This window comes from Eutrigla gurnardus, assembly GCF_963514095.1.
Source record: "Eutrigla gurnardus genome assembly, chromosome: 22".
Taxonomy (NCBI): Eukaryota; Metazoa; Chordata; class Actinopteri; order Perciformes; family Triglidae; genus Eutrigla; species Eutrigla gurnardus.
The window spans coordinates 11,263,647-11,289,437 of NC_139933.1; the positions used below are offsets into that span (position 1 = coordinate 11,263,647).

The 25,791-nt window shown below is 41.0% G+C and overlaps 5 protein-coding genes across 6 annotated transcripts; 2 read left to right on the forward strand and 3 right to left on the reverse strand.

Annotated features, from left to right (window-relative positions):
* Window positions 1-1,817: 1,817 nt before the first annotated feature.
* ube2ib (ubiquitin-conjugating enzyme E2Ib) lies at window positions 1,818-9,626 on the forward strand. The gene is made up of 7 exons (XM_084040099.1): window positions 1,818-2,010; window positions 3,416-3,494; window positions 3,626-3,709; window positions 4,414-4,486; window positions 6,217-6,326; window positions 6,519-6,598; window positions 8,850-9,626. The coding sequence occupies exons 2-7, from the start codon at window positions 3,429-3,431 to the stop codon at window positions 8,911-8,913; spliced, it is 477 nt and encodes a 158-aa protein (XP_083896225.1). The 5' UTR covers window positions 1,818-2,010; window positions 3,416-3,428; the 3' UTR covers window positions 8,914-9,626.
* Window positions 9,627-9,644: 18 nt separating this feature from the next.
* On the reverse strand, window positions 9,645-13,441 carry LOC311032957 (interleukin-21 receptor). The gene is made up of 8 exons (XM_084040069.1): window positions 13,227-13,441; window positions 12,271-12,403; window positions 11,989-12,191; window positions 11,724-11,881; window positions 10,759-10,942; window positions 10,544-10,628; window positions 10,372-10,450; window positions 9,645-10,295 (listed from the first exon to the last, which is right to left on the reverse strand). The coding sequence occupies exons 1-8, from the start codon at window positions 13,336-13,338 to the stop codon at window positions 9,879-9,881; spliced, it is 1,371 nt and encodes a 456-aa protein (XP_083896195.1). The 5' UTR covers window positions 13,339-13,441; the 3' UTR covers window positions 9,645-9,878.
* Window positions 12,287-22,413, forward strand: cfap119 (cilia and flagella associated protein 119). 2 transcript variants are annotated; one of them, XM_084040092.1, is made up of 9 exons: window positions 12,287-12,368; window positions 20,839-20,873; window positions 20,979-21,044; window positions 21,131-21,294; window positions 21,402-21,472; window positions 21,569-21,685; window positions 21,792-21,870; window positions 22,015-22,119; window positions 22,219-22,413. In XM_084040092.1, the coding sequence occupies exons 2-9, from the start codon at window positions 20,866-20,868 to the stop codon at window positions 22,371-22,373; spliced, it is 765 nt and encodes a 254-aa protein (XP_083896218.1). In that variant the 5' UTR covers window positions 12,287-12,368; window positions 20,839-20,865; the 3' UTR covers window positions 22,374-22,413. The 2 variants fall into 2 exon arrangements, with proteins under 2 accessions (XP_083896218.1, XP_083896217.1); XM_084040091.1 differs by lacking the exon at window positions 12,287-12,368 and adding an exon at window positions 20,437-20,691.
* Window positions 15,207-19,942, reverse strand: LOC311032956 (uncharacterized protein). Its single transcript, XM_084040068.1, has 12 exons — window positions 19,463-19,942; window positions 18,254-18,413; window positions 17,909-18,127; window positions 17,651-17,770; window positions 17,373-17,546; window positions 17,124-17,284; window positions 16,864-17,025; window positions 16,631-16,743; window positions 16,168-16,282; window positions 15,973-16,071; window positions 15,719-15,890; window positions 15,207-15,616 (listed from the first exon to the last, which is right to left on the reverse strand). Exons 1-12 carry the CDS (start codon window positions 19,502-19,504, stop codon window positions 15,483-15,485), a joined length of 1,671 nt encoding a protein of 556 aa, XP_083896194.1. The 5' UTR covers window positions 19,505-19,942; the 3' UTR covers window positions 15,207-15,482.
* On the reverse strand, window positions 22,412-25,681 carry phkg2 (phosphorylase kinase, gamma 2 (testis)). The gene is made up of 10 exons (XM_084040071.1): window positions 25,481-25,681; window positions 25,085-25,196; window positions 24,813-24,988; window positions 24,661-24,715; window positions 24,506-24,571; window positions 24,233-24,396; window positions 24,032-24,122; window positions 23,768-23,921; window positions 23,494-23,619; window positions 22,412-23,403 (listed from the first exon to the last, which is right to left on the reverse strand). Exons 2-10 carry the CDS (start codon window positions 25,177-25,179, stop codon window positions 23,158-23,160), a joined length of 1,173 nt encoding a protein of 390 aa, XP_083896197.1. The 5' UTR covers window positions 25,180-25,196; window positions 25,481-25,681; the 3' UTR covers window positions 22,412-23,157.
* Between the last annotated feature and the right edge of the window lie 110 nt (window positions 25,682-25,791).

The window sequence follows — 25,791 nt, forward strand, 5'->3', positions numbered from 1 at the left end:
TGTTTTTTGATATACACGTATATACACACACACACACAAGGGCTTTTTAACGTGAAAAAAAATTTGACACCTGCAAAGAGGTTCAATCAAAGTAGACTGGATTACCTGCCAGAGCTAGGCTATGTTTACATTTGCTATAGTATTCTGAAGCCTTCCAATTATGTACTGTCTTGCACTCCCTCACATGCGTTAACACTCGTCTGACTTGTGTGACTGCACCGATGGCAACTAGCACCCCCCCCCCCACTCCACATGAACTGATCTTCACACAGACGTGCTGACCGATGAGACACTCCATCCACTTCTGACAGCTTGTGCTTGAGCGTTGCAGACAATCTTGCTTTCCGCCCTATCTATGGCAGAGATGTTAACTTCTAATAGGATGAAAATGACCTGCGTTGGGTCAGAGAAAAGGGTTATTTGGGGGATTTGAGACTTTACTTGCAATGAGATTTAAAGTGTTTTTGTGTTTGGTTTGCTTGGTTCAGTTGTAAGTTTATTTGATAACCTGGTCTGAGGTGTTTAACCCCCCACGTTAGCAGCTACCTTTTAATGCCCTTCACGGACAGGTCGTCAGGTCATCGATAATCATTTCATGTGATGGACAAACTTATCATATCTGTAGCCTAATACTTATAAGTGCCCAGTTTGTTTTGCATTCAAGTCACAAGCCACAGACCACAGTAATGCATGATTGAAGAGCATCACACTTGTAATCAAGGGGAATGAATGTCATTTTTCCTCAATCTAGCAATTACATCAATGAATAATGTTCTCATATCACTACATAGATCACTATTCTATATGAACTTATGCAATGTTAAACATGTGCAAAATAAGTATGAGGTTAAGGGGATATATCTGTATGGTCTTGCATAAGGTAAACCCAATAAAAATGTTGTCATTTATACGTGTGTATTTTTTTTTTCCAGATGCATTTACCCTATGGCTCACGCCAGTGTAAATGGCGATAATATTTCTCAGGTTTTATACACACTACTGCACATATCGGTTGTTTTTTTCTCGTTTTATTAGTAATAATTGTATTAGTAATCATCCCAGAGATATACAATACACCTTCCATGAGGATATTCTAGCAAAAGATAGGTAGGACAACACATCCTGTTTCTTTGATAAATAGCGACCTCTTTTGTCAGTTCCTCAAAACAAGAAGCCATGGCTTTAGTTGCCTGGAAACGTGCCTGTGTATTATACAGAATATTGTTTTATTCGTTTTTTTTTCTTTTTACACGGGAACATAAAACAGTGTTTTTAAGAACGTTTATCAAAACCAAAAATCTCCGTCAAGTTAATCTAAACTATGGGATTGCACACGATATGCTATAGGGTTTGTCAAACGGGAGTCGCTTCGGGCATTAGGTGTTTAGTCTGGGCAAAGATGTTATACAAGAGAAGATGGAAATCCGCCTGTGTTTGCAGGAATGGTACATTTCGCGCCTGTGCATTCGTGATGTATAAAATGTATTTCATGAAGCTAAATGAACAGATGACAGCAGGTAGATATGGCAAATTACATATAATACGTCTCTCGGGTATTTTCATAGTGAGACCTGAGCTTGTTTCTGGGGAGAGGTAATGTTAGACAGCGGCACAGCGCATGAGCGGTGAGCAACAGCCGCAAAGCAAAGACGGTCATATAAACAACTCAAAATGTGCACTGTGTGCTGCTAGCAGAGGAAATGCAGCGCGAATGAAACCAATTTTAGCAATTAAATAGCCTGATTACAATCGTACGGCTAAATCATTAGCAGTCCAAAGGCATATTATAAAAACACAATCCGTTAAAAGATTAACGCGTAGCCTGATCTACCTAGGAGTATTTAAGCAAAGACGGAAGTAAACGACGGATGACTATTTCGCTTCGCTGTTTCTGTCTCTCTCTTGAGTCGGTTGGTTTTTCAGGAGGGAAACTTTACAAGGTTTAACGGGATTTGAGCACGATTAATTCATTTCGCCTTATTACCAGAGCCAGTGCAGCCATACTGAAAGGTAGGAGCACGTCTTGATTAAACAACACGTTAATTTAGTCGTGTATTATGAAATTTTACCCGCTTCAGTTTGCGCCATTTTCGCTAGTTTTGTAATGCACAAATGTGCGCCTTTTAGCTCTGGCGTTCTTTGTCCCTATTCTTTAATGGATTATGATATGGTTTATTTCTATGGTATGGTTCACATCACTGATCGCTATTCCAGATTAGACATTATTAAACGTTGGAAGAAAGTCAATCATCACTTTTCTGTCATCCAAAATTGTTTTCGAATCAAGTGCAATTGCACATTTTTGTGCTGCATCAGGCCGCGTCAAGACGCTAACAGCACCAGCGCCTGTTGGGATATAGCATGATTCTGGCGCACATGAGTTAGCTCCTCGAGCTAACCGGCTAGCTTGCTAATCAAATAGCTTTATGGTCAGCTTGTTGACATTCGCGTTGACAGCAAGTTTAAAATAAAGCTCAACTAACACGAAAGAAAGCAAACGTTCATATTTTATTTTCCTGAAAGCTTTAAGTTGAACACCAGCCGCAAGCGAAAGAGTAGAATAATCGGGTTTTTTTTGTAGACATGTAAGGTTATCACCACCGGCTAACTTGGCTAGCCACCTTGGCGTAGCAGACATGTCAGTTTAAACGACACTTTAAAACCCAGTTAGTATCAAATTGAAGATGAAAACGTCTATAGTTTGCCATTATCTAGACTACATCTCCACTGTTGTAAAGTTGGGAACTGCAGCGTTGGCAGTTTGTAGTTATTGCTGGTGCCGTTTTGTTGCTGTTGCTATAGAGATCATAAGTCTCTCCAATGGAAGGTGTTAATAAGAGCTCCTTAATTGGAAGCGGATTGGCAACAACGCGGCATACACCTCACGATATGTTAAAAGACGAGTTATTAAAAGTAAGGACATGCATCCAGTCATTCACGATCCACCATAGACGGGTTGAATCTAGCTGATTTAAATTATACATTATAGATGATGCGCTGATTAATTGCACGAAAGTGTGAGTAAGAAGTCCTGGTATCTATACTTTTTTTTTTATTTCTCATTGGAGCTCAATGCATGGATAATGTACATTTTTGGTTTCTAATACTAAATACCAATATTATTACTACTTTAGATCACTTTAAGGCGCTTACCTGCCACTGATGGCAAGGGATGGTTCATTTACGCTGCCATAAGGCAGAGAAATGCACCGAATCCTTACATCCTCCTTGGTTTTATGCTTTTATATGTGATTAATGGCTAAATCGTGTCTGCTCTTAAAAGCAATGCATGTATAACGAGCTTTTAAGGTAATGACCTCCATAAAGTCTTGGAATCGTGAAATCCCCGCTGTCAGGTCAGACCTGGTTAGGTACGGTTTCACATAATTGACTTGACATTCTCTTTTCATCGCAGGAGTCCACGAATCATGTCAGGCATTGCATTGAGCCGGCTTGCCCAGGAGCGCAAGGCATGGCGGAAGGACCATCCTTTTGTAAGTTTTGTCGTATGAGAGGCACCTGTTCAGGCTTCAGGGTCTGTTTGGGCTGGCATTATATTTGAGTGAAAGTCCTCAGGTAAACACTGATGTCTTAACTGTTTGCACTCTTCTGTTAAATTTTTCAGGGATTTGTTGCTGTACCAACAAAAAATCCAGATGGAACCATGAATCTCATGAATTGGGAATGTGCTATTCCTGGCAAGAAAGGGGTAATGCATTTCATAGTGTGTTTGCATACAGTACATATTTTCTTTACATGGCGACCACTGCTAGATGAGAAACACGTTGAGCTTTGCAATTCAATTGTGGTGTTTGCATGGACATGAGTACGTTTTTCTGTTTTAGCCCGAAAACACCATTTCCTGATTTCAGAAACTTGACTAAGCCGTATTCTGTTCATGAGAAACCCAAATGTGGTAACTAGAGTATTCCAAAAGTAACCAAAATACTGTTCTATGTATACACCTTGTCCTGTGTTGTGAGTGCTGCAGATGCTACTTCACCTAAGGGACTTGAAAGAAGTTCGGGATGATTATGTTTTGAGGTCTAATTAAGCCACTTGTTAACAACTGCCTTTTTTAAGGCATATAAAAGCTTCAGAATTATATCTTTTTAAAAAAAATGTTAAAAATCTCGATCATTATTTCAGGAATGTCACCAAAAACCCACCAAAGTGCAAATATGTCCTCTTACATTTCCTGGTTGTAGGATTAATTCCTGCAGCACTACAGTGCAGGTATAAGTAGCGAATACCAACAGGAGTCTTCATCCTAACTTTTTGTGACCAAAAGAGTTGTGAAAGGTTACTAATTCTTAGTAACAACATGAACAGTGATGTGACTAGCAATAATAAGGGTTTAATAGTAATTTTTGTTGGAACTTGAATATAAATCGAATGGTTTTGTCTCCTCAGACTCCGTGGGAGGGAGGCTTGTTCAAGCTGCGCATGTTGTTCAAGGATGACTATCCTTCTTCACCTCCAAAATGTGAGTTAATGTGTCTGACCTGTGCTTAGCATAAACATAATCGTTATTGTAATTTCCACACACACACACAGTTATTATGCTGTAGCAGATGTTTGTAGAAGCATGCATTATGCAGTCAGTAGATGGACTGAATAGCAAAAAGAAAAGCTTCATCTAGGATGGAAAGCCAGATCCACACTACACTACTCGTCTTCCTTCGAGGATATTTTCTATTTCCAGGCTTTATCCTGACACAGGTAGGAGTGCCTGGCTTATTTGATTGAAACTCATAATCACAATAAGTTAATGGAAATGTAATTTGAAATATTTTGAAATGTCCTCAATGATGTCTGGAGTCTTCCAACCATAGAAATGGAATCAAAGTGATATTGATCTGTTTTCTGAGGTCGTTTGAGGAGTATAAAAGAAAATGGCGATTCTTGGTTGTTATGCTGACAACTCGTCAGCAGGGCCGTGATGTGTTGTCACAGCTCACAGGGACAGCAGACGCAGCTCCAGGGAGAGGGATGGCTGGTTAGTTGACTAGGAGGCTTGTCCTTGTCCTACAGGACCATCGGACCCATCGCTGCTGCAGGCCACCAGCCCGCTGTTCAGCTAATTTCTGTAAAGACTGTAACATTAAAGCATGAGGGAATCTCCCAACTAGCCAGCTCTCCGCTAGTAAGTGAGCTAGCTAGTTGGTTAATGCCACCATTCTTTAATGCTACAGTAGTTACAGAAAATAAGCCAAACAAAGTTCTCGCTCATCTGGAAATATCAATTTGAGTGTGTGGATGAAGCATTAAGTTATAACAATTTCACCTCATAACTTTACTACACCACTGCTCCTTTTAGTTATTACTGCAAAGCCCTCAGACTCACTGAAGTGTCTTTTTGTTAATTAATTTAGTTAATACAGAAGTTAACCTGCTACAGCGGTCACAATGGTACGTTGATGTGAACTGGAATGTCCGTTCTTATTCATTTTATTTCCATGCCTCCAAGCCTATCACCAGAGGGGCAATAGGCCTCCATATTATCCCGACCAAGAAGAGCATCGTTTACAGCTTACAGGGCTTACATTACCAGATTCTGCTAAAGGGTTACAATAGTAATCTAAATGTAACTCTGTAGTTAGTTTAGTAATTCATGTTTCTCAAAATGCTTGAAACCTTGCTTGAAACCTAGGTTCTGATCTGGTTCTCAGCAGTTGTAAACAAACGTTTTCCCACACTTCCATTTGTGTTAATTCTAAATTCAGCAAATGCTGTTGAAGCTGATTCAATAGCAATATTATGGTGATTGTATCCATTAATTGTTGTTAATATATATATAAGTTAACTGGTGGGGGCTTCCACATATACACCCTTTTACTGTTTATTTTACAGAATTGCACAGTGTTGTGGTATGGTTCTAAACGTGTTGAACTGTTGAAAACCTTAACACGTTGCACAATAAGTACAATACTGGTCTACTGTGTGAACCAAATCATTACATTACCACTCTGCGCCATGCACATCCAGGCACTGTGATGTACAATGTTTCTAATATCCAGCAACAGGGGTGGTGTTGTATTAAATTAACTTTAGGGCATTGCTTGTGTAAGGCAACAGAAGCACCTGTCCTGAGCGGAGCAGGTCAGTCAGTGTACACTGAAAAATCCTAGTGACATTTGTGGAATTTGTTCATCTCGTCTGACATTTGTAATAGATCTGAAACATAAGTGCACTTAACGTTTTCTTGTGTTTCAGGTAAATTTGAGCCTCCACTCTTTCACCCAAATGTGTATCCATCAGGCACAGTATGCCTATCTATTCTAGAGGAGGACAAGGACTGGAGACCAGCCATCACAATAAAGCAGGTTTGGATTGACCAGCATACCTCGTTAACGTTATGGGCCTTTTACAAAACTTGAATAAAAATGTTCAACTGGTTGAGAATATTAGAAACCAACAATTATAAGCAGTCTTATAAGAAAGGCAAATAAGATTTTTTGTTTGTTTTTGTTTTAATAGATATATAATTTTGTTGCATTGGTAAATTTATTCCACAGATCTTATTAGGTATCCAGGAACTCCTAAATGAACCAAATATCCAGGATCCAGCCCAAGCAGAGGCTTACACAATCTACTGGTGAGTGACATTGGATTTCATCATTTCAACAGGGACACTGAAATGTGGAAAAACTATATGTATATTGTAATGTGCCTATCAACATGCATGTCTAAAAATGATTGATCCCTTATATACCGGATGAGTTGGCTTGTAATACATTGAAAGGGATCAGAATCTGCTATAATGGACAAATATGTGGAAACACACAAGGAATTTTCCTCTGGTATTTTTTGCAGTCAATGTACTACAATAGAAATGGTGGATTCATTTAAACACCCTAGTATTGTCATCTCTCCCTCCAAAAAAAACTTGGTCAACTTTCTGTACCAAAAGCAACACTACCTTGAAGCAGAAGTTGTGCTGTTGGGAGCCGCTCTCTCCCACAGCCTGTATCGGTTCACACCCGTGACACTCATCACTGGTTAATGCGCTCTCCACTACCAAAGAGCGTCTTGGCTGTCATAACATGCCAAAGCCACAACATCTGTTAAAGTTGATAGTCTGCCTGGGGGATTCAGTTTGGCGGGTCAGATGGTGCCCTTGTTCGGCACATTTCCTCAATGTACGCTGTGACCAGGCAGCAATCTCTGGTTCTGAAAAGTGAAACCCATGCGGAACTGACTTAAAGTTGCATTCTCTCTGCTGGCCATCAGGGGGTGACGCTTCTGGTTGCAAAAAACAAAAAGAGTCCGATTCGTCCGTCACTTCTCCACAGTTCTAATATGGTCGTTCAAAAATCCAAGACGGTGACGGCTAAAATGCCATCGTCCACAAATCAATGGGTGATGTCACGATGACTACATCTACTTCTTATATACACTCTATGGCTGCCATCGGCTATAAGTCATCTTCAAAAGGCCCGAGAGGAACTTGGCTCGTGGTTCTGACCGTGAGCTTTACAGCCCTTCTCACCAAGACCTTACTTCACATGGTTGCAGACCAGGGTCCAGTATGAAGGATTTCTGCAGGATCAGTTGGCAGAAATGGAATTTAATAGTCAGAAATATGTTTTCCGGAGCGTATAATTACCTGAAACAAGACTTATTAAAATGAGCCAATCATTGCTACAAAAGGGACCTGTTCCAGGTCGTCTGCCATGTTTCTACAGTAACTTGAGGGATTTTGCATTTTTATGTTACCTGAAGGCCACTGTAGTTCTCTGACATGCTTTGAAAGGGAGGGGTGAGCAAAGCAGTGTTCAGTTGGTTCAAATTCAATTTTATTTATAGTGTCATATCACAACTAAAGTTATCTCAGGACACTTTACACATCGAGAAGAACTAGAACACTCGAGATTTTCAGAGTCAATACAATGTCAAAGTCCAAACATCTCCCAGAGCAAGCGTTGCAGCGTGACAGTGGTGAGAAAAAACTGCATTAACAGACTTTTAGGCAGAAATCTCGAGCAGGCTCTTGCGTTTCATCTGCATTTGGTATTGGTAGTAATATTAACAGAAGTAGAAGCATTAACAGTAGTAGTCCACGGTGGCAGGCACAGCCACACTGAGATGGAGCCATCTCCAACATGTTGGAGACGCGGACCAGAAAGCAGTCAGTGACTACTAGCAACCTCACAGCGGGGCAAGTGGTTGCAATGTGGAACTTCACTGCTAGATGCCATGAGATCCTACACACTGTACCTCTTTAATGCTTGCTTTGGTCTGGTCGGGTCTCCCTGTATGATTGTCAACCGGGACCAACTGTCCTCAATGCAAGGGGTCTGCGGCGATATCTACACCCCACGCAACCCATCTTTAAACATGGAGCCTGTCTCATTAACCAGGCTTTGTGGGTGTGACTTTTTTTGCTGTGCCATCGCCGTATCTATAAAACCAATTATTCCTATATTATTTTTTTTAATATGCGTACGCACATACTCATGGTCTGGATGCGTTTTCCTGAATAAATACAAAATGTTTCACAGGTTATTTTAATTCAAACTTTATCAACACTGTGGTTGATTGCTTTTTTTGAGTGCTTCACATCAAAAATACCTATGCAACAGCTGAATCCTGAATATATTGTTTTTAACTTGTGCACATAATAACTTGCATGTACAAGATTAAGATGATCTTCCAGTGGACACATGAGTGTCCAGCTTTACAACCTGACAAATCTGAAAGAAAGGAGATCTGGGATCTGCATAACTCCTGTTGTCCTATTATTCAAAATCTGGGTTTTATTGCTTTGGAAATGCATCTTATTTCTGATTTTGGGTAAGTGATCCGAGCACCATGATAACCGATATTTTTTTTTAACCCCTTTCCAGCCAAAACAGAGTAGAATATGAAAAAAGAGTTCGAGCACAAGCCAAAAAATTCTCCCCCTCGTAAGGGCGAAGACTTGCTCCGCTGTGGCAGAAGGAATGGGTTTAACAAGAATCACCTCCCCGCTCAGTCTCTCAATGAATGTGCTCCTCTCACATCAGGACTTGCTTAAAGACTTCTATTTAAACTCCACACATTCTGTGCCATCCGACCTATCATTTTTCGTTCTTAATTGCCAGTTGGCGCATAATGCTGGGAGGGGATGGGTGCTTCAGCACCCTGGTCATTTCTTTTTAAACATTAATTGTCTTGTGGTGCAAGGGACACAGCTCGGTACCAGTTTCATCAAACCCCATACAAGCTGACTGTCATCAATGTTCAAGGAAGAAAATGTCTTTTTGTTTTATATTGCTCTTTCACAGGGTCTATTCCTTTATGTTCCCCCTTTATTTTCCATAAATTTAATGTAAAATTGGCTTATTTCATTGTCAGTATTTCAACTGCTGTATAATGAATGGCACTTTTATACTGTTGTATCTCACTAGTGTCTCTAGATGGCTCTGTCTAATTCTCTTTCCCAGGTTTTCTATTCAGCATGCTGTAATATATGATAGAATCTGCTGCCTTGGCTGTCTTTTTGTTATTCAGAGTGTTTGCTATGAAATAAATAAAAATGGCCATGATGACTGAGGCAGGTAGGCTTACTTCTGTATCAGACTTTAAAGTTATATGGTGCTTTGTTCATGTATGTGTTGGCATAAATAAAACTTTCTACAAAACGTAAGCATTTTCTTTATTAAATGAATAAGCTATACAGCAACTTTAACACAACCTCTAAAGTTTCAGGGAGGAAGCAAAATTGTCATTCGGTCATCAAAAACTGATTTTTTTTTAAATAAATGTGACAATTTTTTTTGCAGTTCCTTTACACAATTTACTCTGCAAGCAAAGGGTTGTGCTAATGTTTATCTACATTCTGCACAAAGCTGTGGAAACATTTTACGAGTGCACACAACTAATCTACTGTCCAGTCACTCCCCTGTTGAGTAGGATTTTGTTGATGTGCTCCCATGATCCTCTGCGCTGACTGGACGACTTTGCTGGAAAGCGCTCAGGGTGCAGTATTCATTACAGTACCAGGGGGGGTCCCTCTCCAGCCAACACCCCGAGTCTCCTTCATCAGGGCTCCCCGTCTCGGAGGCGAGGGTGAGGCACTGGAGTGAGCTCTCTGGAGACGACCGTGGAGCCATGGTGCTCACTGCGTACGGGAAGCCCAGGGGAGACGTTTCGGTAATATTGCTGTATCCGCTGCCATCTATGAACAGGTGGTGAAACTGGGGCTTACACACTTCCTCCTCAACGACTGCACACTTGGTAAGCATGTCGATGTGGAGCGTTTCCTCTGCCTTCAGCATGTCTGCCATGTTTTCATGCGTAACCACCCAGCTCTGTAATCGCAGCCATATTTAGGGACATTCTTGTGAGATATTTGTCATTTACCTTGACAAATTTTGCTAAACTTACCTTGAAATCTCCCTGACAGTCACTGTATAGGTTGTCAAAATAAGGTGCTGGAGTTGGGATGAAGGCGCTCTGCCTCCACCTGTAAGTGTGAGGAACAAAGAACAATCTGTTGTGTGTGTTGGTTGCAGGTAGTGGCATTTGCTAAGGAGTTAAAAGCTCGAGAGATCCTTACTTTTTAAATGAAGTGTAGCAGAAAAAAAAGATGACTGGCAGCATCAGAAATAAGAGTCCAAAAAGCAATTTGTTTGATGTGGGGTCTAAAAACATTAAAACCGCAACAATGTGAGACTCAATACAAAGGTGATTTTACAGGTTAATTTACAGTAGCTGCTTTCTCAACAAGTCAACTTTAGATTTAGATAAGCTGCCTATCTGGAAGAAACTCACCTTTCTCATTCACAGCTGACTCCGTCGTCCAGTGAGCCTCAGAAGACCATTCACTCCACTGTCCTTTGTAAAAAGTCTGATCAGGGCTGGTCCGTACTCTGGCCGCATACTCGGTGTCTGGCACGAAATTCTGATCATCCACAGAATATTTCATACGGTTGGTGTTAATAGCATGTGATGACACCTGAAATGAATAAACAGGGTAGCATGTAATGAAACTTTGTAGAACAGGGAAATCTCCTGTATGGGGCCCATTTGTGCCCAAAAAAAACAAATCGGTTAATACAAAAGATAATAGATGTGTTATTTAATCATGTTAGAAAGACTTAGAAAGTCAGTTGTTCCACCATGGTGCAGGCTGGAACAGGTGCCTAGGCATTCCACACTGTAAAAAAGTTGATTTAATATGTTTTTTCCATGCTATTTAACCCTTGCACCCTCCTCAAAAAAGTGGACAAAAGTGTCCACATGAAATATTACCATAAATCCTTTTTTTCTAAAACTTTTAACCGACTTCAGTCCTGATTGTAACTACCAAAAAACAATTAATTTATAGAATGTTAACCCTTTAAATGCCAGTTTTTGTGATTATACCACTCATAATCATGAAAACAAATTAAAATATAATGCTATGGGCAAAAGAAAATGATTGATTTTGACAGTCTGGGATGATTAGCACCAACATGGTTTTTGATGGATGAAAAAAAAATGTTACACAAAGACCCTCATAGGTTAAAAAAAAGTGTCCACATGAAATATTACCATAAAATCCTTATATATTTATATTTTTCACTTTTTTTTGCTAAATCTTTTAACCAACTTCAGTCCTGACTATAACTATGCAACATTCATTAATTTATAGAATGTTAACCCTTTAAGTACAATCTATTTATCACCTAATATTGAGTCCCTTTTTTTGTAGGGGGGTCTCAAAAGGAAACGTTAACCCCGTCGTTGAATCTCACATTGTGTTTGTCTTCTTTCTTGTAGAAACGCAGCTGAAACGTGAGGCTCTCAACCAGGCCGGTGAACGGATCAAACTCCTCATAGGTACTGGTCCAGGTGAAGTGATGCTCACTTGCGTTGTGAGCGACTGTGAGGCAGCACGGCGCGTTTGGTTTAACTGAGGAGACACGTTCAAGACAAACACGGAGAAAAAGGCTTTTAAACGGGAACACGTCTGTGTGTTTTGCGTGTCCGGTTATGAGAACAGACCGGTGTGTTCCTTACTGTTTTCCACAGGTGCATACTCCTCATCCAGCTGCTTGCAGACCTCAGACCCGTTGTCTAGGTTGTGACAAAGCGAGATTTCGAACCTATCCGTGTCCGTGAACGTCTCATAATAATAAGCGACTCCAGGTATTGGATCGGATTTGTTAGCGGAGCAGAAGTCTTCCCCGTTGGTGTTGGTCAGCGCACACACAAACGTGTATCTACACAAAACATAACAGGATGTCATCACAGTGAAGGTAATGCGTTAATAACATGTGCCAGTTTAAAAAAAAGTCTCACTCTTCTTCTGTTTCTAGGAAGGTGAGCCAGTAGGAAGTGTTGCTGTCTGAGCGGTTTCCTGCCGGTGCGACGTTCAGGGAGCAGTCGACGGCGTACAGGTAATCGGTTACACAGCGAAGGTCGTGGTCCACACCTAAACACATAGACAGGCTTTACCAATATGTTGAAAAATGTGAACTTATCCTTTAATCGGTTTTAAAAAATGAGAAAACCTAACATTGCAACAATAAAACATGACAGTAGTCTTTTCCCTTTATAATAAGGAAGCTTAGCAGACTTTCCCAATGATGTTAAAGTTACAGAACATCACAGAGGTCCCCATCACAGTCAGTTAAACGCGTTTGAGACATTTATTTAGACTTTTAGTGTCTATGTTGTATTATATTTCATTGTTTAACCCTCCTGTTATCCTTGGGGTCAATTTGACCTCATTAATGCTTCAGGTACTTCATGTTTCTTTGTTGACAACCTAAATAACCCATTAAATAAAACGTATCTTCCCCCTCACCTTTATACATCCAGAATACATACAGTATGATCGAAAAATGGCAAATCACGAAAAACTCTCTAACATGAGCAGCACTAAGTCTAGTCGGTCGTTAAAGTGGGGAGATGGACCATAATAACTTTCCATTTTTGGAAGTTAACCATTTTTTTTGTAAATGTGTCCAAAGTGTGTCCAGGACAATGCAAACATATCATCATATTCATTTTATGTTTACCTATTTGCCCCCATTCAATTCAGAAAAATCAATGAAAAAAAGAAATGTTAACCAAATTGAATGGGGTCAAATTGACCACAAGGATGACTGGAAAGTTTAACATCTTACATTTACATTGTAACATTACTCATTTGGCTTTTCTCCAAAACAATATGCAAATGAACGTATGTTCCAAGCAATCAGATTATCATGATTTTCTATCACATAAAAAAAAAAAACAGTCAGTGGCACAACCTTTGGAAGGAATTCCTTGCAGACAGATGATGATAGATACCAGCAGAAACGCGTTTAGCAGCTTCAGCCTTGGCGGAGGATGATAATCCATCACAGCAGACGGTCCGGACATCACCGTGGCCCTGAGAGGTCTGGATTAAGTCATGCTGCCCTGAAGCTTCTTGTAAAAACCAGTGCTTGACGAAGGCTGAGAGAGGGAGGCATTAGTGAGTCTGCTCACGCTGATAGCCATCACTCGTATTTCTCTGGTGGGACAGGATGTGCTTTTTTAAGACAGCAGGTATAAAATGAAAATGTGTGACAGGGTAAGCCTACGGTTTAACCAAACACAATGTTGAGCCTCATACCACAAACCCATAATCGACCACACTGTGCCCTGAATTCTGTGCTTTTTGTGAGATTTGGTTTAAGCATAGTAGATTTTTTCATTAAAAAAATCATTAGACCTGTTTTAATTCCCTTGAAAACCAATTGAAATACAAAATTCTGTAGTCTGTAGTGTGGATGTTTCACTGCCTTTGTTCTTTCAGCCTCCTTGAGACTTGTGCTAACCTGCTGAATAGACACAAAGCTGGTACACATTCACCTCTTACCAGCCCTGTGATGAGCTGATAAGACTCCACAAACACACATGCAATGGTGAAACTCAACTTAATCACATAATATTAATGATCTCTCTTGCAGAAAGTAGAAAGAGCATCTACAAATAGCTGCTATACATTGCATTCTGGAAGGCACGCACATTTAAAATTGGCTTAATTCGGTAGCATTAAATATACCCACGTCCATGTAAAATTATCAATGTGGCACCATTTCTGCAGTGAACTGGCAAACCATGCATTTAACACACTAGATAACAAACCAGAGTGACTCAAAGTGAGGCTGTCTTTAGTCATTACGCATTTAAACTGATACAGGCCAAGGGTCTCTTCGTATACTTTAGGGATGACTTTTAAATGTAAATACGGAGGACAAACACATATTGGGTGATTCTCTCTGTCAAGTAACTGAATTTGGAATATAAATTCTTGTGCAACGTACAAGAGTGTTGCATAATGTGTAGAGCAGCGAGAGGAGATCTGCTCATCTTGTTTTGTGGTCATTCTATAAAAGATAGGAGCTGACGGTGTCTTCCTCTGAGGTTCACAATTTTTATTTAGATTCATGAGTTACACTCGTACTCGACTGTGTCTCTCTGTGTTAGGTTGTACACTTTGTCTGCACGGTCGTTCCAGCTTTTCAGTTAGATTAGGAAAAAACGTGATTTATGTAAATGCATGTCTGTCCATTTGTGGCCCGAGGGGGCATTTAGTGCCAACGTCTCAGCTTCATCACTTGTCTCACTTTTAGCAAAGGTTAAAAGTGAAGAATGCAATGCTTTTTGTTTCAGAGAGCACCTCAAGAGGAAACAATAGTGGCTTTACCACACAGACCGTTTCAGTTTGTTTTGGTGTTTTGCTGCCCAAAATATCTGCAAACATCCGATGACTTCACCACAGAGCGTAAAGAAGAAGGCCTATTTTTATTTTGTTGAAACCTAAATGACTCTCTGTCCCCGTCATGTGAGGCAGTGTGACCTTGTCTTTAATACGTGCTTGAGATCAGCGATGAAGCTCTCGTGAGATACAAATAAGTTCAAAGTCTTGTGCAAGAAACCCTGATACGGTCAGCTCTATCTGCAACTTGTTGCAGTTCCGGCACGTTCAATATGAGGCTTTTTTTTTTTCATTTTTGCAGTACTTTGATAAGAATGTTTTCTTTTTTATGATAAAGAATCTAAATATGATGGCAAATAGTCATACATGTATCTTTTTTCTTTAAATAACATGCAATCTGACTGATGAAGATCTGAGGGGGGGAGATTGCTGTAGAAAGCTGTTCACAAATCGACTCATCACAATATAAAAATTCATCCAGTAGACACTTATAAAAAAAGAAATTCATAGACATGCTTTGTATTATTATCATTTAATAGTTCCCTGTAAGTATTTACACAGTTGTCCCCAATATGTTAATTGCTATCTGGCAAATATAAAAAAGAAAGACTGTTAAGTTGACTTCATCAACTTATTCCACTTCAATATAAAACCAGCTATAAAGTAATATTGGACCTATAAAACAAGTCCCCTCTGAAGTCTGAGACTCTGGTATGTTTTTTTTTACATACTGCACAGGATACAAATGATTAAAAAAATGACCCTGTGCAAAATTATGGGTATAGTTTTGACTGTAGATTTGGATCTAGATCAGCATGGGTCACTCACAAGCCAGTTTGCCATCAAAGGACGACAGGGTGATGGCAAAGGCTTGCAGGGCACACATGGGAAAACTATAATCCATGGAGAAGACGTCCTCCGCTACACGGCCAAACTGCATCACGATGTAATCCTCTAGAAAGGAAGGGAGGGGGGGGGGCAGATGACAGCAAAGTTAGGAATAAAGACAAAACAGCCATTTTCCTTGTGGCTGATGATAGAATATTCCCGTCTCACCGTTGTCAGGGTGGATGATCTGGAAGTTCTTGACGGAGGCCTGGGTGACACGGCCGTGGAAGTTGAGCACGTAGGACTGAGTCTGCTCGTTCCAGCTCGGGGATTTGTTCACCAGCGTGACCAGCTTGTCTGTGTTGCTGTTTGCATGGCGGACCAGTAGAGTCTCAAGGTCCTATTTTTAAAAAGATATTTTAGATATTTAACACTTTAATCATCACGGGGTTGTAAAAGGATACTTTTGTATTTTAACATACATTGCTTGGACGAATAGACACTCTCTCATCGTTCTCCAACATCCCGGGGATGATCACCGTCATTTTCCGAGGGCCCTTAAATCCCAGCACGTTTGTCTCCTGGAACATGATAGCAAATCCGGTTACTGGTTTTTATCTATTAATATGCTCGGTCTATTGGGATGTTAAAGGATACAGAGTGAAGTTTGGACTCACGTAACAAATTGCTGCCAGCTCTTGCCTCAGTGACTCGCACTCTTTGATGAAGGGCTTTTTCTCTGGGTTTTCACCTCCGTCGTAGACCGTGAACTTCGTACCCAGAACGTTGGATCTGAAACACGTTAGTCTGATCAGATGCCTGATCTGAAACAGACTCAATCAACTTGATTAACAAAATGATCTAAAACTGGAAAATAGTCCAATTTACACTCAGGATGCAATCAAAATAGAAACCCCAAGAAACCTTTTTTTCCCCGTGTCAGATATGATGACACGTCATAGCAGGAAAATCACAGGTGATAATAATATTAATGATGGCTGAAGTACTTCAAGCATATTTGAGAACAGGCTGTTTAGTAGGATAACAGTGGATTCTTACATATTATTTTAAGGGAAAAGGTTTCATGATCCCAAGATATCAGCGAATTCACGTAAAGTAGTAAATCAGATGAAGCTGTACCGTAGTTTTCCTATGTAGCAGTTTGTATCTCTGGACAGATTGGTCGCGTCGGTGGAGATGAGATAGTTGGATGTTTTGCACTTCTTCCTTTTTCTGCCCGCCATTAGAAACACCTGGTGACGGAACAGTGAAAAACACGTTTTAATAGAAATATGACAGCTCAAGGGGGTATTAGAAGTAAAAAGAAATCAATGTGCACAAGGATCGGGTTGACATTGTGCAGAATTGCCAACCCTCTTGCCGTCCTCCTTCTCCATGTGGAGGTAGTACGTCGGGTAGATGCCCTTCTCCATGCCTCTCCGGTCCCTGGTGACCCGACACTGGATCGTCACGTCTCTGGGGGCTGGACGCGAAGCAAACTTCTCAAGATCCTCTAACGACATTGGAGAAGTTGACTGAAATGTGAAGGAAATTATTTTACGAGTCGTTTTTTCCACTTCCATTCTGGTCAAAATAGGGTGCATACTTGCCTCATTGACTTTTAGCGTCTCACCCTTTCATTCGATTCACTGCCTGAAGATGAACTCTCCCTGTAGTTGGAGTTCAGGGAAGCGAGACTCTGCGTGGTTTTCTCCGCTTTCTTTGTCTTCTTTTCCTTTTTCCCCTTTTCCTGCACTTCCTCATCTTTGCTCTCGTCACTTATTTGGCATCTGGCTGCGGAGACGACGCACAAATGTATGGTTTTCAACAGCCGTGCGGTATTATTGATCATAAAATGCACAGGGGCCAGAGTATCGCTCACATGTGTCGAGTTTTTTATTCTTCTTCGGCGATTGAGGGACCTGGGACCCCTCTTCATCGTCACTTTCATCGTGGTTATTACTCTTCTTTGGACTCGCCACCTCTGTCTCGGACTCGGTCCCCTGGGTCGAAGGGGGTCTAATCTCCGGGGATGAAACTTCCTGCAAGTGCTTCTCTGCAAAAGAGGAGACACTTAAATGCATGAGTTAAGTATTCATGATGCCAAACAAAGCTTAACATTCAACACTGTGAGCGACTTAATGATAACGTTGAAGTTACTTTTCCTCTCTTGCTTGGTTGTCTTGTTTGTCTTCTGCAGGTCTTCAGCTTCTTTCACTTTGTCTTTCTTCCTCGTTTTCTTCTCCTTCTCTTTCTCCTTTGCGTCGTCCTGCTCCACCTCTGATGGAAAGCAAAAGCAACGAGTTGCCGATGAATCATTTATTCTCAGCACAGAACACAGAGTCCACCAAGGGCCCAACGTGTGAATAGCTTTGTAGGTCCCATGAGAATAAAACATTCTGCTTTGGGTATTCTTACGTTTGGCCTTTTTCACTTCTTTCTTCTTTGTCTTTTTCCCCTCCGGCTGAGCGTCGTTCTCCACCTCCCACTTTGCATCGGGCTTTTTGTCGATCTCCCTTTTCTTGGGTGTTACAGGATTCTCCGAAGGCGTCTCATCAAACGTTGTGCTCGCTGTCACGTCGCATTCACCTAATGTGATCTCATCCAGCGGGTTATCATGGGCGTGTTCGACTTGATCTCCAGGAAAAACAAACAAACCTGTATTTAATATCACTTAATAGGCTAAATATAATTGCACCACATTGGAATTTGATTTTATTTGCTACGTATAATGATATAATGATAAATGAGTCTGATACTCACCACTCAGGGAAGTGCTGCTGAGCGATTGGTTGATCAACAGAGGTGTTTCATCAGAGCGGCCGGCCTTGTTCTTTCGGCTCTTTTGGCGAGCATCCCGGTTGACTACCACCATTTGAGAATCGGTCCTCTTTTTTTGCTGCTTTTTCATCAAAAGGGTTCGCTACAGGAGAATTCAGTGTTGGGTTTAGAATTTAAAGTCTTAAAGTTCATACGTGGGGATACAACTACAGAGATGAGCCTTTATATATTCAATTTCAATATGTTTTCACTTTCAGAACATCTTAACTCTGCTTGTTCACAGTAGGCTACGTATTGTTGGTCAGGAAGCTGTGCATGAATGTACGAAGTGCATTTCATAATGTTTTGTACTGCTTTTTTAACGCACATGACAGCAACTAAACACTATGGGTGTAATGATTCCTTGATGTTGATTTCCAATGTCGAGATGCTGGACATATTATAGTTTCCTGATGCAAATTTGACAAACAAATGCACAGCACTAGAGCACTCAAGGACTGGGTGAATTTGTTTTCTTGTTTTTCTTGCGTGGCATAAAAGGACTGCAACTGCATTTTGTTGTAATAGCCACATGTTGTACATTGACAACCTTGAGCATGTTCTTCGGTCAGACTTGTATTCAATTATTCAAGTAAGGAATCACATTTTTTTTTGTACATTATCTGTGATATTTCAGATAATTAATTGATTGTAGTATTTAATTGAATTCTAGATAATCCATTGTGACTCATGTCCACGAAAGATGATGAACTACTGAGTCTAGTCCCATGCTTCCTTGTTACTGTTTACTATTGTTTTAGAAGGATTCTACAACTACTATTAGTAGTACTTCTACCACTGATGTATTTTAGTAGTACTCTACTGGATATAAGCCAGTAGCTCACATACAGCAGGTGGCTCTGACACAGCCAGAGACTCCTGAAAAGATTTTTCTTTTCCTTTTTTTGCAAAGCTCTCTCAGCTTTAACCACTTGTCCGCAAATTAGCCTTACTAATGAATAAGCTCCAGTCTTTGCCTGTCCTAGTAACATAGCTAAAAATCTACTGTCAACTTTAAAGTAACCTTGGCCTATCTCTTTGTAAAGTACATATGGTATTTGTACCAGATTAGAATAAACCAAAACACATCATAAGGGCTATTTCCGTGCCTTAAATGACATCAAATATTTACACAAATCCTCGTTTCTTTACCTGGTTGTCCAGCTTCTGCTGTCGTATATCGGTGTCCTCCATTTCTCTGTAAAAGACTCACTGCTAATTACAATCAGTAGATGTCCTAATTAAGGATACACCACTTTAAAAGAAGCAAAAGCATCAAAGTTCAGGGTAAGTAATGGTTCGGTTTCCAAAATAAAAGAGCAATTAAATATGGACGCGCGCGTTTGATTGCGGCACCCTGCTCCATCTGACGGTCTGTCCACCTGCATGTAGCAGAAGGCAAAGTGGATTAAAAGGGGATAATGTTCTTAAACTGCACAGCACAGCTCGCTCGGTATAGACAGGAAGCCCCGGGGGGAAAGCTTTTCGTGGCTTCTTTATGGAGACGGTGGAAGGCCTAACGTAACAGTAGGAATGACTGGAGAAACAGGAAGGTGATGACCTGCTCCTGTCAGCTGTACGCATCACTTACCCGAGCGTGGAGAGTCAAACACGGAAGCGGCAGCCTCCATAAAATACCCCGAAGCTGCCGAGTCTCATCCAGACGCGCCTCTGTAACATTACAAGTCAGCCAGAGGGCCGAAATCACCGAAAACGTCCCAGAAAGCATCAACTTAAACAGACATCGAGTGTTACCGTAACACCCGGTCAGGTTTATCTCGTTGCCATGGATACGGCTGCCATGCAGCGACGGAGAGCTGTGATATCCCGGTCTCTTTCTATTTCTCTATTGTAATAATAATAATTATTATCATTATTATAATAATGAACTATATGAATGTTCACAATATTAACATTAATAATATAATAATAATAATAATAATAATAATAATAATAATAATAATATCGTTGCAGAATAGTAATGGTTTGGTCATTGTAATGTTTATGTATATGTAATAATAATATTATCTCTAGTTACACTATTTTGCCATGGTTCGCTACGACGCGCTAAACCGGAAAAAGAAGAAAGTGTGACAGTGTTGCTAAGATACAGCGAGGTACTCAAACAGGAAATGGGTTTGCTTCGTTGAAGCCTGTTTTGTCGCGTAAACTTTCGCTTAATACTTTTTCATAGTAAACAAAAACTAAACCCAAACAATAGCTTGATATATTTCATCTTTTTTAATCTAGGATATTTTTTTTGTATAGCCAGTGTTCTTTTTTTGACAAAACAATTGCAGTTTTTCAGCTGTCATCTTCTACAGTTTGCTCAATTTCTAAATTCCGCTATATACATTTTAAAAATGAATATGATAATACAGGTAGGTGTTTATTACACGTTTACTTATATGAGTGAGCTACCTGTTTTTAATCATATGACTAACATATAAGGAATCATCTTATAGCTTGCAGTATTATTATTATTATATCACTATTGTGATATTGTAATGCATCGTTTTGTTGTGTAGGTACCACAGGCCCTGAAAGCTAAAGTGATGCTATGGTGAGTTCTGTGCCTTCATCTGGATTATGTTCAACTTGATGATTGGTTACTCCATGTGACTGAATATAATGTCTAACCCAGAATCCATGTCCTGTGTGTTTTTAGGACAGATGTGAGCTACCATGACATGGAGGAGATCGGGAAGATGCACTGCATTCCTGATCTGGAGAGGTTATGCCCGTTTATGAGCAGGAACCCATCTATTTAAACACAATGACACACACAGCACTGACATGTGATTTTCTCTTCTGTGACAGCGCTTTATGCAGTGTCTTCAGAGTCGACATCCCTGAACCAAAAAGAGGAGTTCTCCTGGAGCTGTACGTCCACGCTGTGCTCTTTTGCAGAGAGTGCAACTTCACAAACGAGCAAACTTCGGCTTTCTTGTCCATCATCAAATCCATCCACGACGCGAACACAGGCAAGAAAAGTCCTATAATGTCACTGCGGTGCAGCTGGGCGATGAAGTCAAAGCACCAATTCATTTTAAATGTTACTTAAGATGTGTTTGACATGCTTTTCTTACAGAAACTTCACTCAACAACATAGAACAGTGTTTCAAATACTGCAAGGAGCTACTTCTCTGTCACTCAGTCCGGGTCTGTAAAACAATTCACAGCAAACTCAGAGTATTATCATAAAAGCCACAAATCCAATGTTTCATCTTGATGCTTCTCTCTGTTTGCCCACTACAGAGACCCCCCTTCAGCATCAACATCTTCACCTCTGCAGAGGTGAACTGTATCTTAAACTACATCCATAACAGCTACATGAGACACTACAAACTCTACAAATATATCTTCACCCCACAGGTAAGAATCAGGAAATGAGCTTTTCTGCACAAATTGTTTCAAGCAACATTCATTTTTAATACACTTTGAATTTAGTCCAGTGTATAAATCTGTTTTTTTCCCACAGGTAAAACTTGATTTGTCTGTGACTTACTCTGGGATCCCAGACCAGGATGAAACTACCGTGGAGGATTCTTCTGCTTCAGGTAATACTTACGGGGTAACAGCACTTTTTAATAGCAGAAAAGTTGAGTTTGAAGCTGCGTTACATTGAGAACAGAACGTTGTTAATAGTTTGCAGCACCGTGGACCAGACTTATTCATACATTTAAGTACTTTTCTTGCATCAGATGGTGAAAAAGTGATGGAAGAAGAAACACGAGCAGCACCAAAGACAGACAGCTCTCCTCGAACACAGGAAGCATCCATTAAAGAGCCGGGGGGAGCACTGCTTGGTAGATCACAAAATCAGAAAACTGTGCAAAAATCACTTTTTAAAACTCAAAATGCTGCCCAAACTTTGTATTCTAACTGCTTTACTTCCTTACGTTCAGGTTCCACATCAGAACTGAAGGCGTTGATCGAGAAGGAGGTCAGGGAGCAGATGAAGCTCGTGTCTGGACGACTAGATCAGCGAATGAAAGACGTTGCGGAGCAGCACAACAGCACTAAAGTGACTCTAAAGCCAAACCACAAGGCCCAGAAATAACGGCCGAGCTGCGTTGATTTTCAATAACGACAATTCAAGCTTGACAACATTTTATTGTCAATAAAACCTTGTTTCTTCATATACAGTACATCATATCTGCATTTGTACAATTACTGCACATTCTCATGGAGGCACTTTCAGGAAAAGTGCTTATTAAACTGAAGGACGAGTTAGGAATGGTGTTGGTTAGCTTTAATAGGAAATACAGTCACAACTAGTTTTTCACAGTTAGCTTAAGTGCGTTTCTGTCTGAGGAATGCCTGCATGCATGACAGTTACAGGTAACTCACAAACACTCTGTGCTCGGAATGTTTCACACGTCTTCTGCCACTGATGTGTAACACCTTGTTCCATTATGTGCGTAGAATTATCTTTTAAATAATTAATCACAGTGCTTCAATGTTTGCTTCAGCCACACGACATCACAACCCTTTAGTTCTAACGAGTATCAGCGAGAAAAATCCTTAATGCACGTAAACATACCTATATGCGATGTGTTATATCAAACGATTGTGCAATGTGTCCTCTCCTGCAATGTGACACTAAAAAAACATGATGAGAAGAGTTACAAACAGCCGCAAAGTTGGATGAAAAGGGCAGATAAGATAAAACGTGCATGCTTATCTTTTGACTTGCAGAAGCCCAGCATGCGTTAATAAGGCAAACGTCGTCCCTGAATTCCTCATCTCAAAATTGAACACAGCATTTGACACGGCAAACACCGACAGCACATGTAAATGTTTAAATAAAAAAAAAACCACTGCGGTGGGGGAATGAGGTTGACCTATGTTTCAAAGTCCTCCAGGTCCAGCAGCATGATCTTGGCTGTGTTCTGAAAGAGGGCGGCTCGGTTCTGCTGCTCCCCTTTCTTCACCCAGTGGCCGTAGATGCGGAAGGCGCAGCCGTCAATGAGTTTGCGGACACCGCGGAGGGAGTAAGGATCCCGGGCCAGCACTTCCCGGGTCAGCGGCCGAGCCCGGCGGTAACGGCTGTACATCCTGATGCAGGCCAGCACGCTGACTATCAACACCTGAGGGGGGAAGAAGGTGATGATATTTGCTTTGAGGCGTAGCATTTTAAATCGGCAACAAAAAAAAGCCAAGTCAACACTGTAACTAACCCTGAATGTCTTCCTGGGACTGAAGAGGCGCACATCCTCCTTCTGGTACAGTCTGAAGAAAGGATGTGCTAGAGCTTGCTCAGCGGTGAGACGGACAGCTGGGTCCACTACCAGCAGTCTGGATATCTGAGCAGCGCAAGCAAAAATGAGTTAAAAAATCAGGATTAATGTTGTGAATGTTGCGGACTAACACACAAAACAACAAATACATATTTAATGGTTTAACTTAAGCTAAGAGAAACTAAAGGAGAATAGTCAAGGAATATCAGCTTACCAGATCTTTCACAGTGTCGGACCGGTCGTCCCACTCTGGTGAGCTGAACTGATAGCGCCCCTCCATGATCATCCTCAGCATCAGCATCTGCTTGCGATGCCAGAAAGGCGGTGAGCCGGCCAGTAAGGTGAAAAGGATCACGCCACACGCCCAGCTGTCCAACACAATTATCAAAACAGGTAAGCACAAATTAGAAATAAAATTCAGGACAATGACGCTAAGATGCTACTTCAGTGAATGTTAGTGACAAATGAAGAGACTTACAGATCGACCTCTCGGCCGTAGCCTGTGTGCATTTCATCCATGGAACATTTCAGTATTTCAGGGGCTAAATATCCAGGCGTCCCACAAAGCTCTATTTAAATTAAATGCAAAACAGATCATTCTAACCTCTGTCTGTACAACGTGTTTACATATCTAACCAGATCATTAACATGGCATCTGTTTCATTTTAAACTACAGTACCTCTAAGCTTCCCTCCAGGTTCTAGCTGCACTGAGAAACCAAAGTCGGAGAGTTTGATGTGTCCCTGATCATCCAGGAGAACGTTTTCAGGCTTTAAGTCCCGGTGGACGATGTTGAAGGAGTGGAGGTACTGCACAGCCTCCAGCAAAGCTCGCATCATACTCCTGTAGAGCAACGGGTTTTTACAAAATGCTTCGATTTTACATCATTCTTTAAATGGGTTTGTGCTCATTTTTTGTCAAAGTTGGAAAATGTTCAGCTGCTGGAACTCACCTGGTTTCCTTCTCACTCAAAGTAACTTTTTCTGTGAGGTAGTCAAACAGCTCTCCACGCCTCATGCTGCAAATGAAAAATCACGATTCTTCATCCACATATGTGGGGAGGAATTACAAAGACAATTGCATTTGAGCAATTTGTTGTATACTCACAGGTCAAACACCAAAAATATGAAGGTTGTGGACTCGTAGGAATCAATGAGAGTGACTAAAAGGGTGGAAAAAATCAACAAAACATTAACAAAAAAGGTTTCAACACCTTAGCCTCCAAGAACAGACTTCAAAAGAGCAGAATTTCAACGTACTGATTGAGGAGTGTCCCTTCACCATGTTGAGGACTTGGATCTCCTTCAGCGTGGAGGTTTTCACCTCCTCCAGCTGCTGAACTGTCATCTTCTCCGCAGTGATCTCGATAATCTTCACTGCCAACTCCTGACCCCCGTGTCTGCGCACACACCTCCGCACCACACTGCTCACACCCCTGAGACGCCATCCATACAGAACACGGCACGTTTTCTTCTAATCATCCCAACAGACAACTGAGACCACAGTTCAGGTTATTTTTTGCTGGACTCACCTGCCAATCACCTCTTTGGGGTCATACTTCTGGTAGAACTCCTTCGCCCCCACCCAGTCTGGTAATTCATCTCCAACAACGATGTCTTTGGTCATGATGAAAGCACATTAATCTATAATAACAATAATATGTTAGCTATATGTCTCACTTTTTAAGAACAGTGCTGCATGGTCTGTCTAATAACAGGAACTACTGAGCTAACTCAAGGAAGTGTTTTGTTTCGCTTTAGTTTAATTCTAGTTAGCCGGGTGCTCTAGGGATTTGCTTGCTACATACACACCTCTCTCCTATCTACTGTTATTTAGAAATGTAGCTTTACGACAGTTAGCTAGCTGTGTCTGATTCGGCCTTGCTGCAGCAGCGGCGGGGTCACTGACCGTGCAGGAAGCTACTCACCATGTACGCAATCAAGAGGGAGCGGGAGACGGTGAACAAGGGGTCGATATTTAAGTACCGCCGCAGCTAGGGGAATCTATCGCGGAGCCATAACTGTGTGCGATTCAGTATCAAACCTAGCTACCGATAATGTTAACAGCCGTTAGCTAGCCTAGCACCCGAGCACTGTTTACATTCCACTCGCATTCCTCGCAACAGCTCGTAGCCTATTAGAACACAATGAGACAGTACTGCCCCCGTGAGGCCAGCATGAAGGTTGCAGTCATAGGTTCCACTGTTTAATGTCTTACAATGATTTAATAATGTTTAGG

What these genes read in the sequence shown, in the direction of transcription:
- ube2ib (XM_084040099.1), top strand. Translation starts at nt 3,429, where the DNA reads ATGTCAGGCATTGCATTGAGCCGGCTTGCCCAGGAGCGCAAGGCATGG. An exon ending in CTATTCCTGGCAAGAAAGGG is followed by an intron (nt 3,710 to 4,413) that starts GTAATGCATTTC and finishes TTGTCTCCTCAG; the next exon opens with ACTCCGTGGGAGGGAGGCTT. An exon ending in GAGGCTTACACAATCTACTG is followed by an intron (nt 6,599 to 8,849) that starts GTGAGTGACATT and finishes ACCCCTTTCCAG; the next exon opens with CCAAAACAGAGTAGAATATG.
- LOC311032957 (XM_084040069.1), bottom strand. Translation starts at nt 13,338, where the DNA reads ATGTCCGGACCGTCTGCTGTGATGGATTATCATCCTCCGCCAAGGCTG. An exon ending in GCAAGGAATTCCTTCCAAAG is followed by an intron (nt 12,404 to 13,226) that starts GTTGTGCCACTG and finishes CTATGTGTTTAG; the next exon opens with GTGTGGACCACGACCTTCGC. An exon ending in AGAAAGAAGACAAACACAAT is followed by an intron (nt 10,943 to 11,723) that starts GTGAGATTCAAC and finishes TATTCATTTCAG; the next exon opens with GTGTCATCACATGCTATTAA.
- LOC311032956 (XM_084040068.1), bottom strand. Translation starts at nt 19,504, where the DNA reads ATGGAGGACACCGATATACGACAGCAGAAGCTGGACAACCAG. An exon ending in CAGCAGCACTTCCCTGAGTG is followed by an intron (nt 18,128 to 18,253) that starts GTGAGTATCAGA and finishes TTTTTCCTGGAG; the next exon opens with ATCAAGTCGAACACGCCCAT. An exon ending in AGAAGGAGGACGGCAAGAGG is followed by an intron (nt 16,744 to 16,863) that starts GTTGGCAATTCT and finishes TTCCGTCACCAG; the next exon opens with GTGTTTCTAATGGCGGGCAG.
- cfap119 (XM_084040091.1), top strand. An exon ending in AAAGCTAAAGTGATGCTATG is followed by an intron (nt 20,874 to 20,978) that starts GTGAGTTCTGTG and finishes GTGTGTTTTTAG; the next exon opens with GACAGATGTGAGCTACCATG. An exon ending in TGCATTCCTGATCTGGAGAG is followed by an intron (nt 21,045 to 21,130) that starts GTTATGCCCGTT and finishes CTTCTGTGACAG; the next exon opens with CGCTTTATGCAGTGTCTTCA.
- phkg2 (XM_084040071.1), bottom strand. Translation starts at nt 25,179, where the DNA reads ATGACCAAAGACATCGTTGTTGGAGATGAATTACCAGACTGGGTGGGG. An exon ending in ATATTTTTGGTGTTTGACCT is followed by an intron (nt 24,572 to 24,660) that starts GTGAGTATACAA and finishes TTTCATTTGCAG; the next exon opens with CATGAGGCGTGGAGAGCTGT. An exon ending in TACGGCCGAGAGGTCGATCT is followed by an intron (nt 23,922 to 24,031) that starts GTAAGTCTCTTC and finishes TGTGTTGGACAG; the next exon opens with CTGGGCGTGTGGCGTGATCC.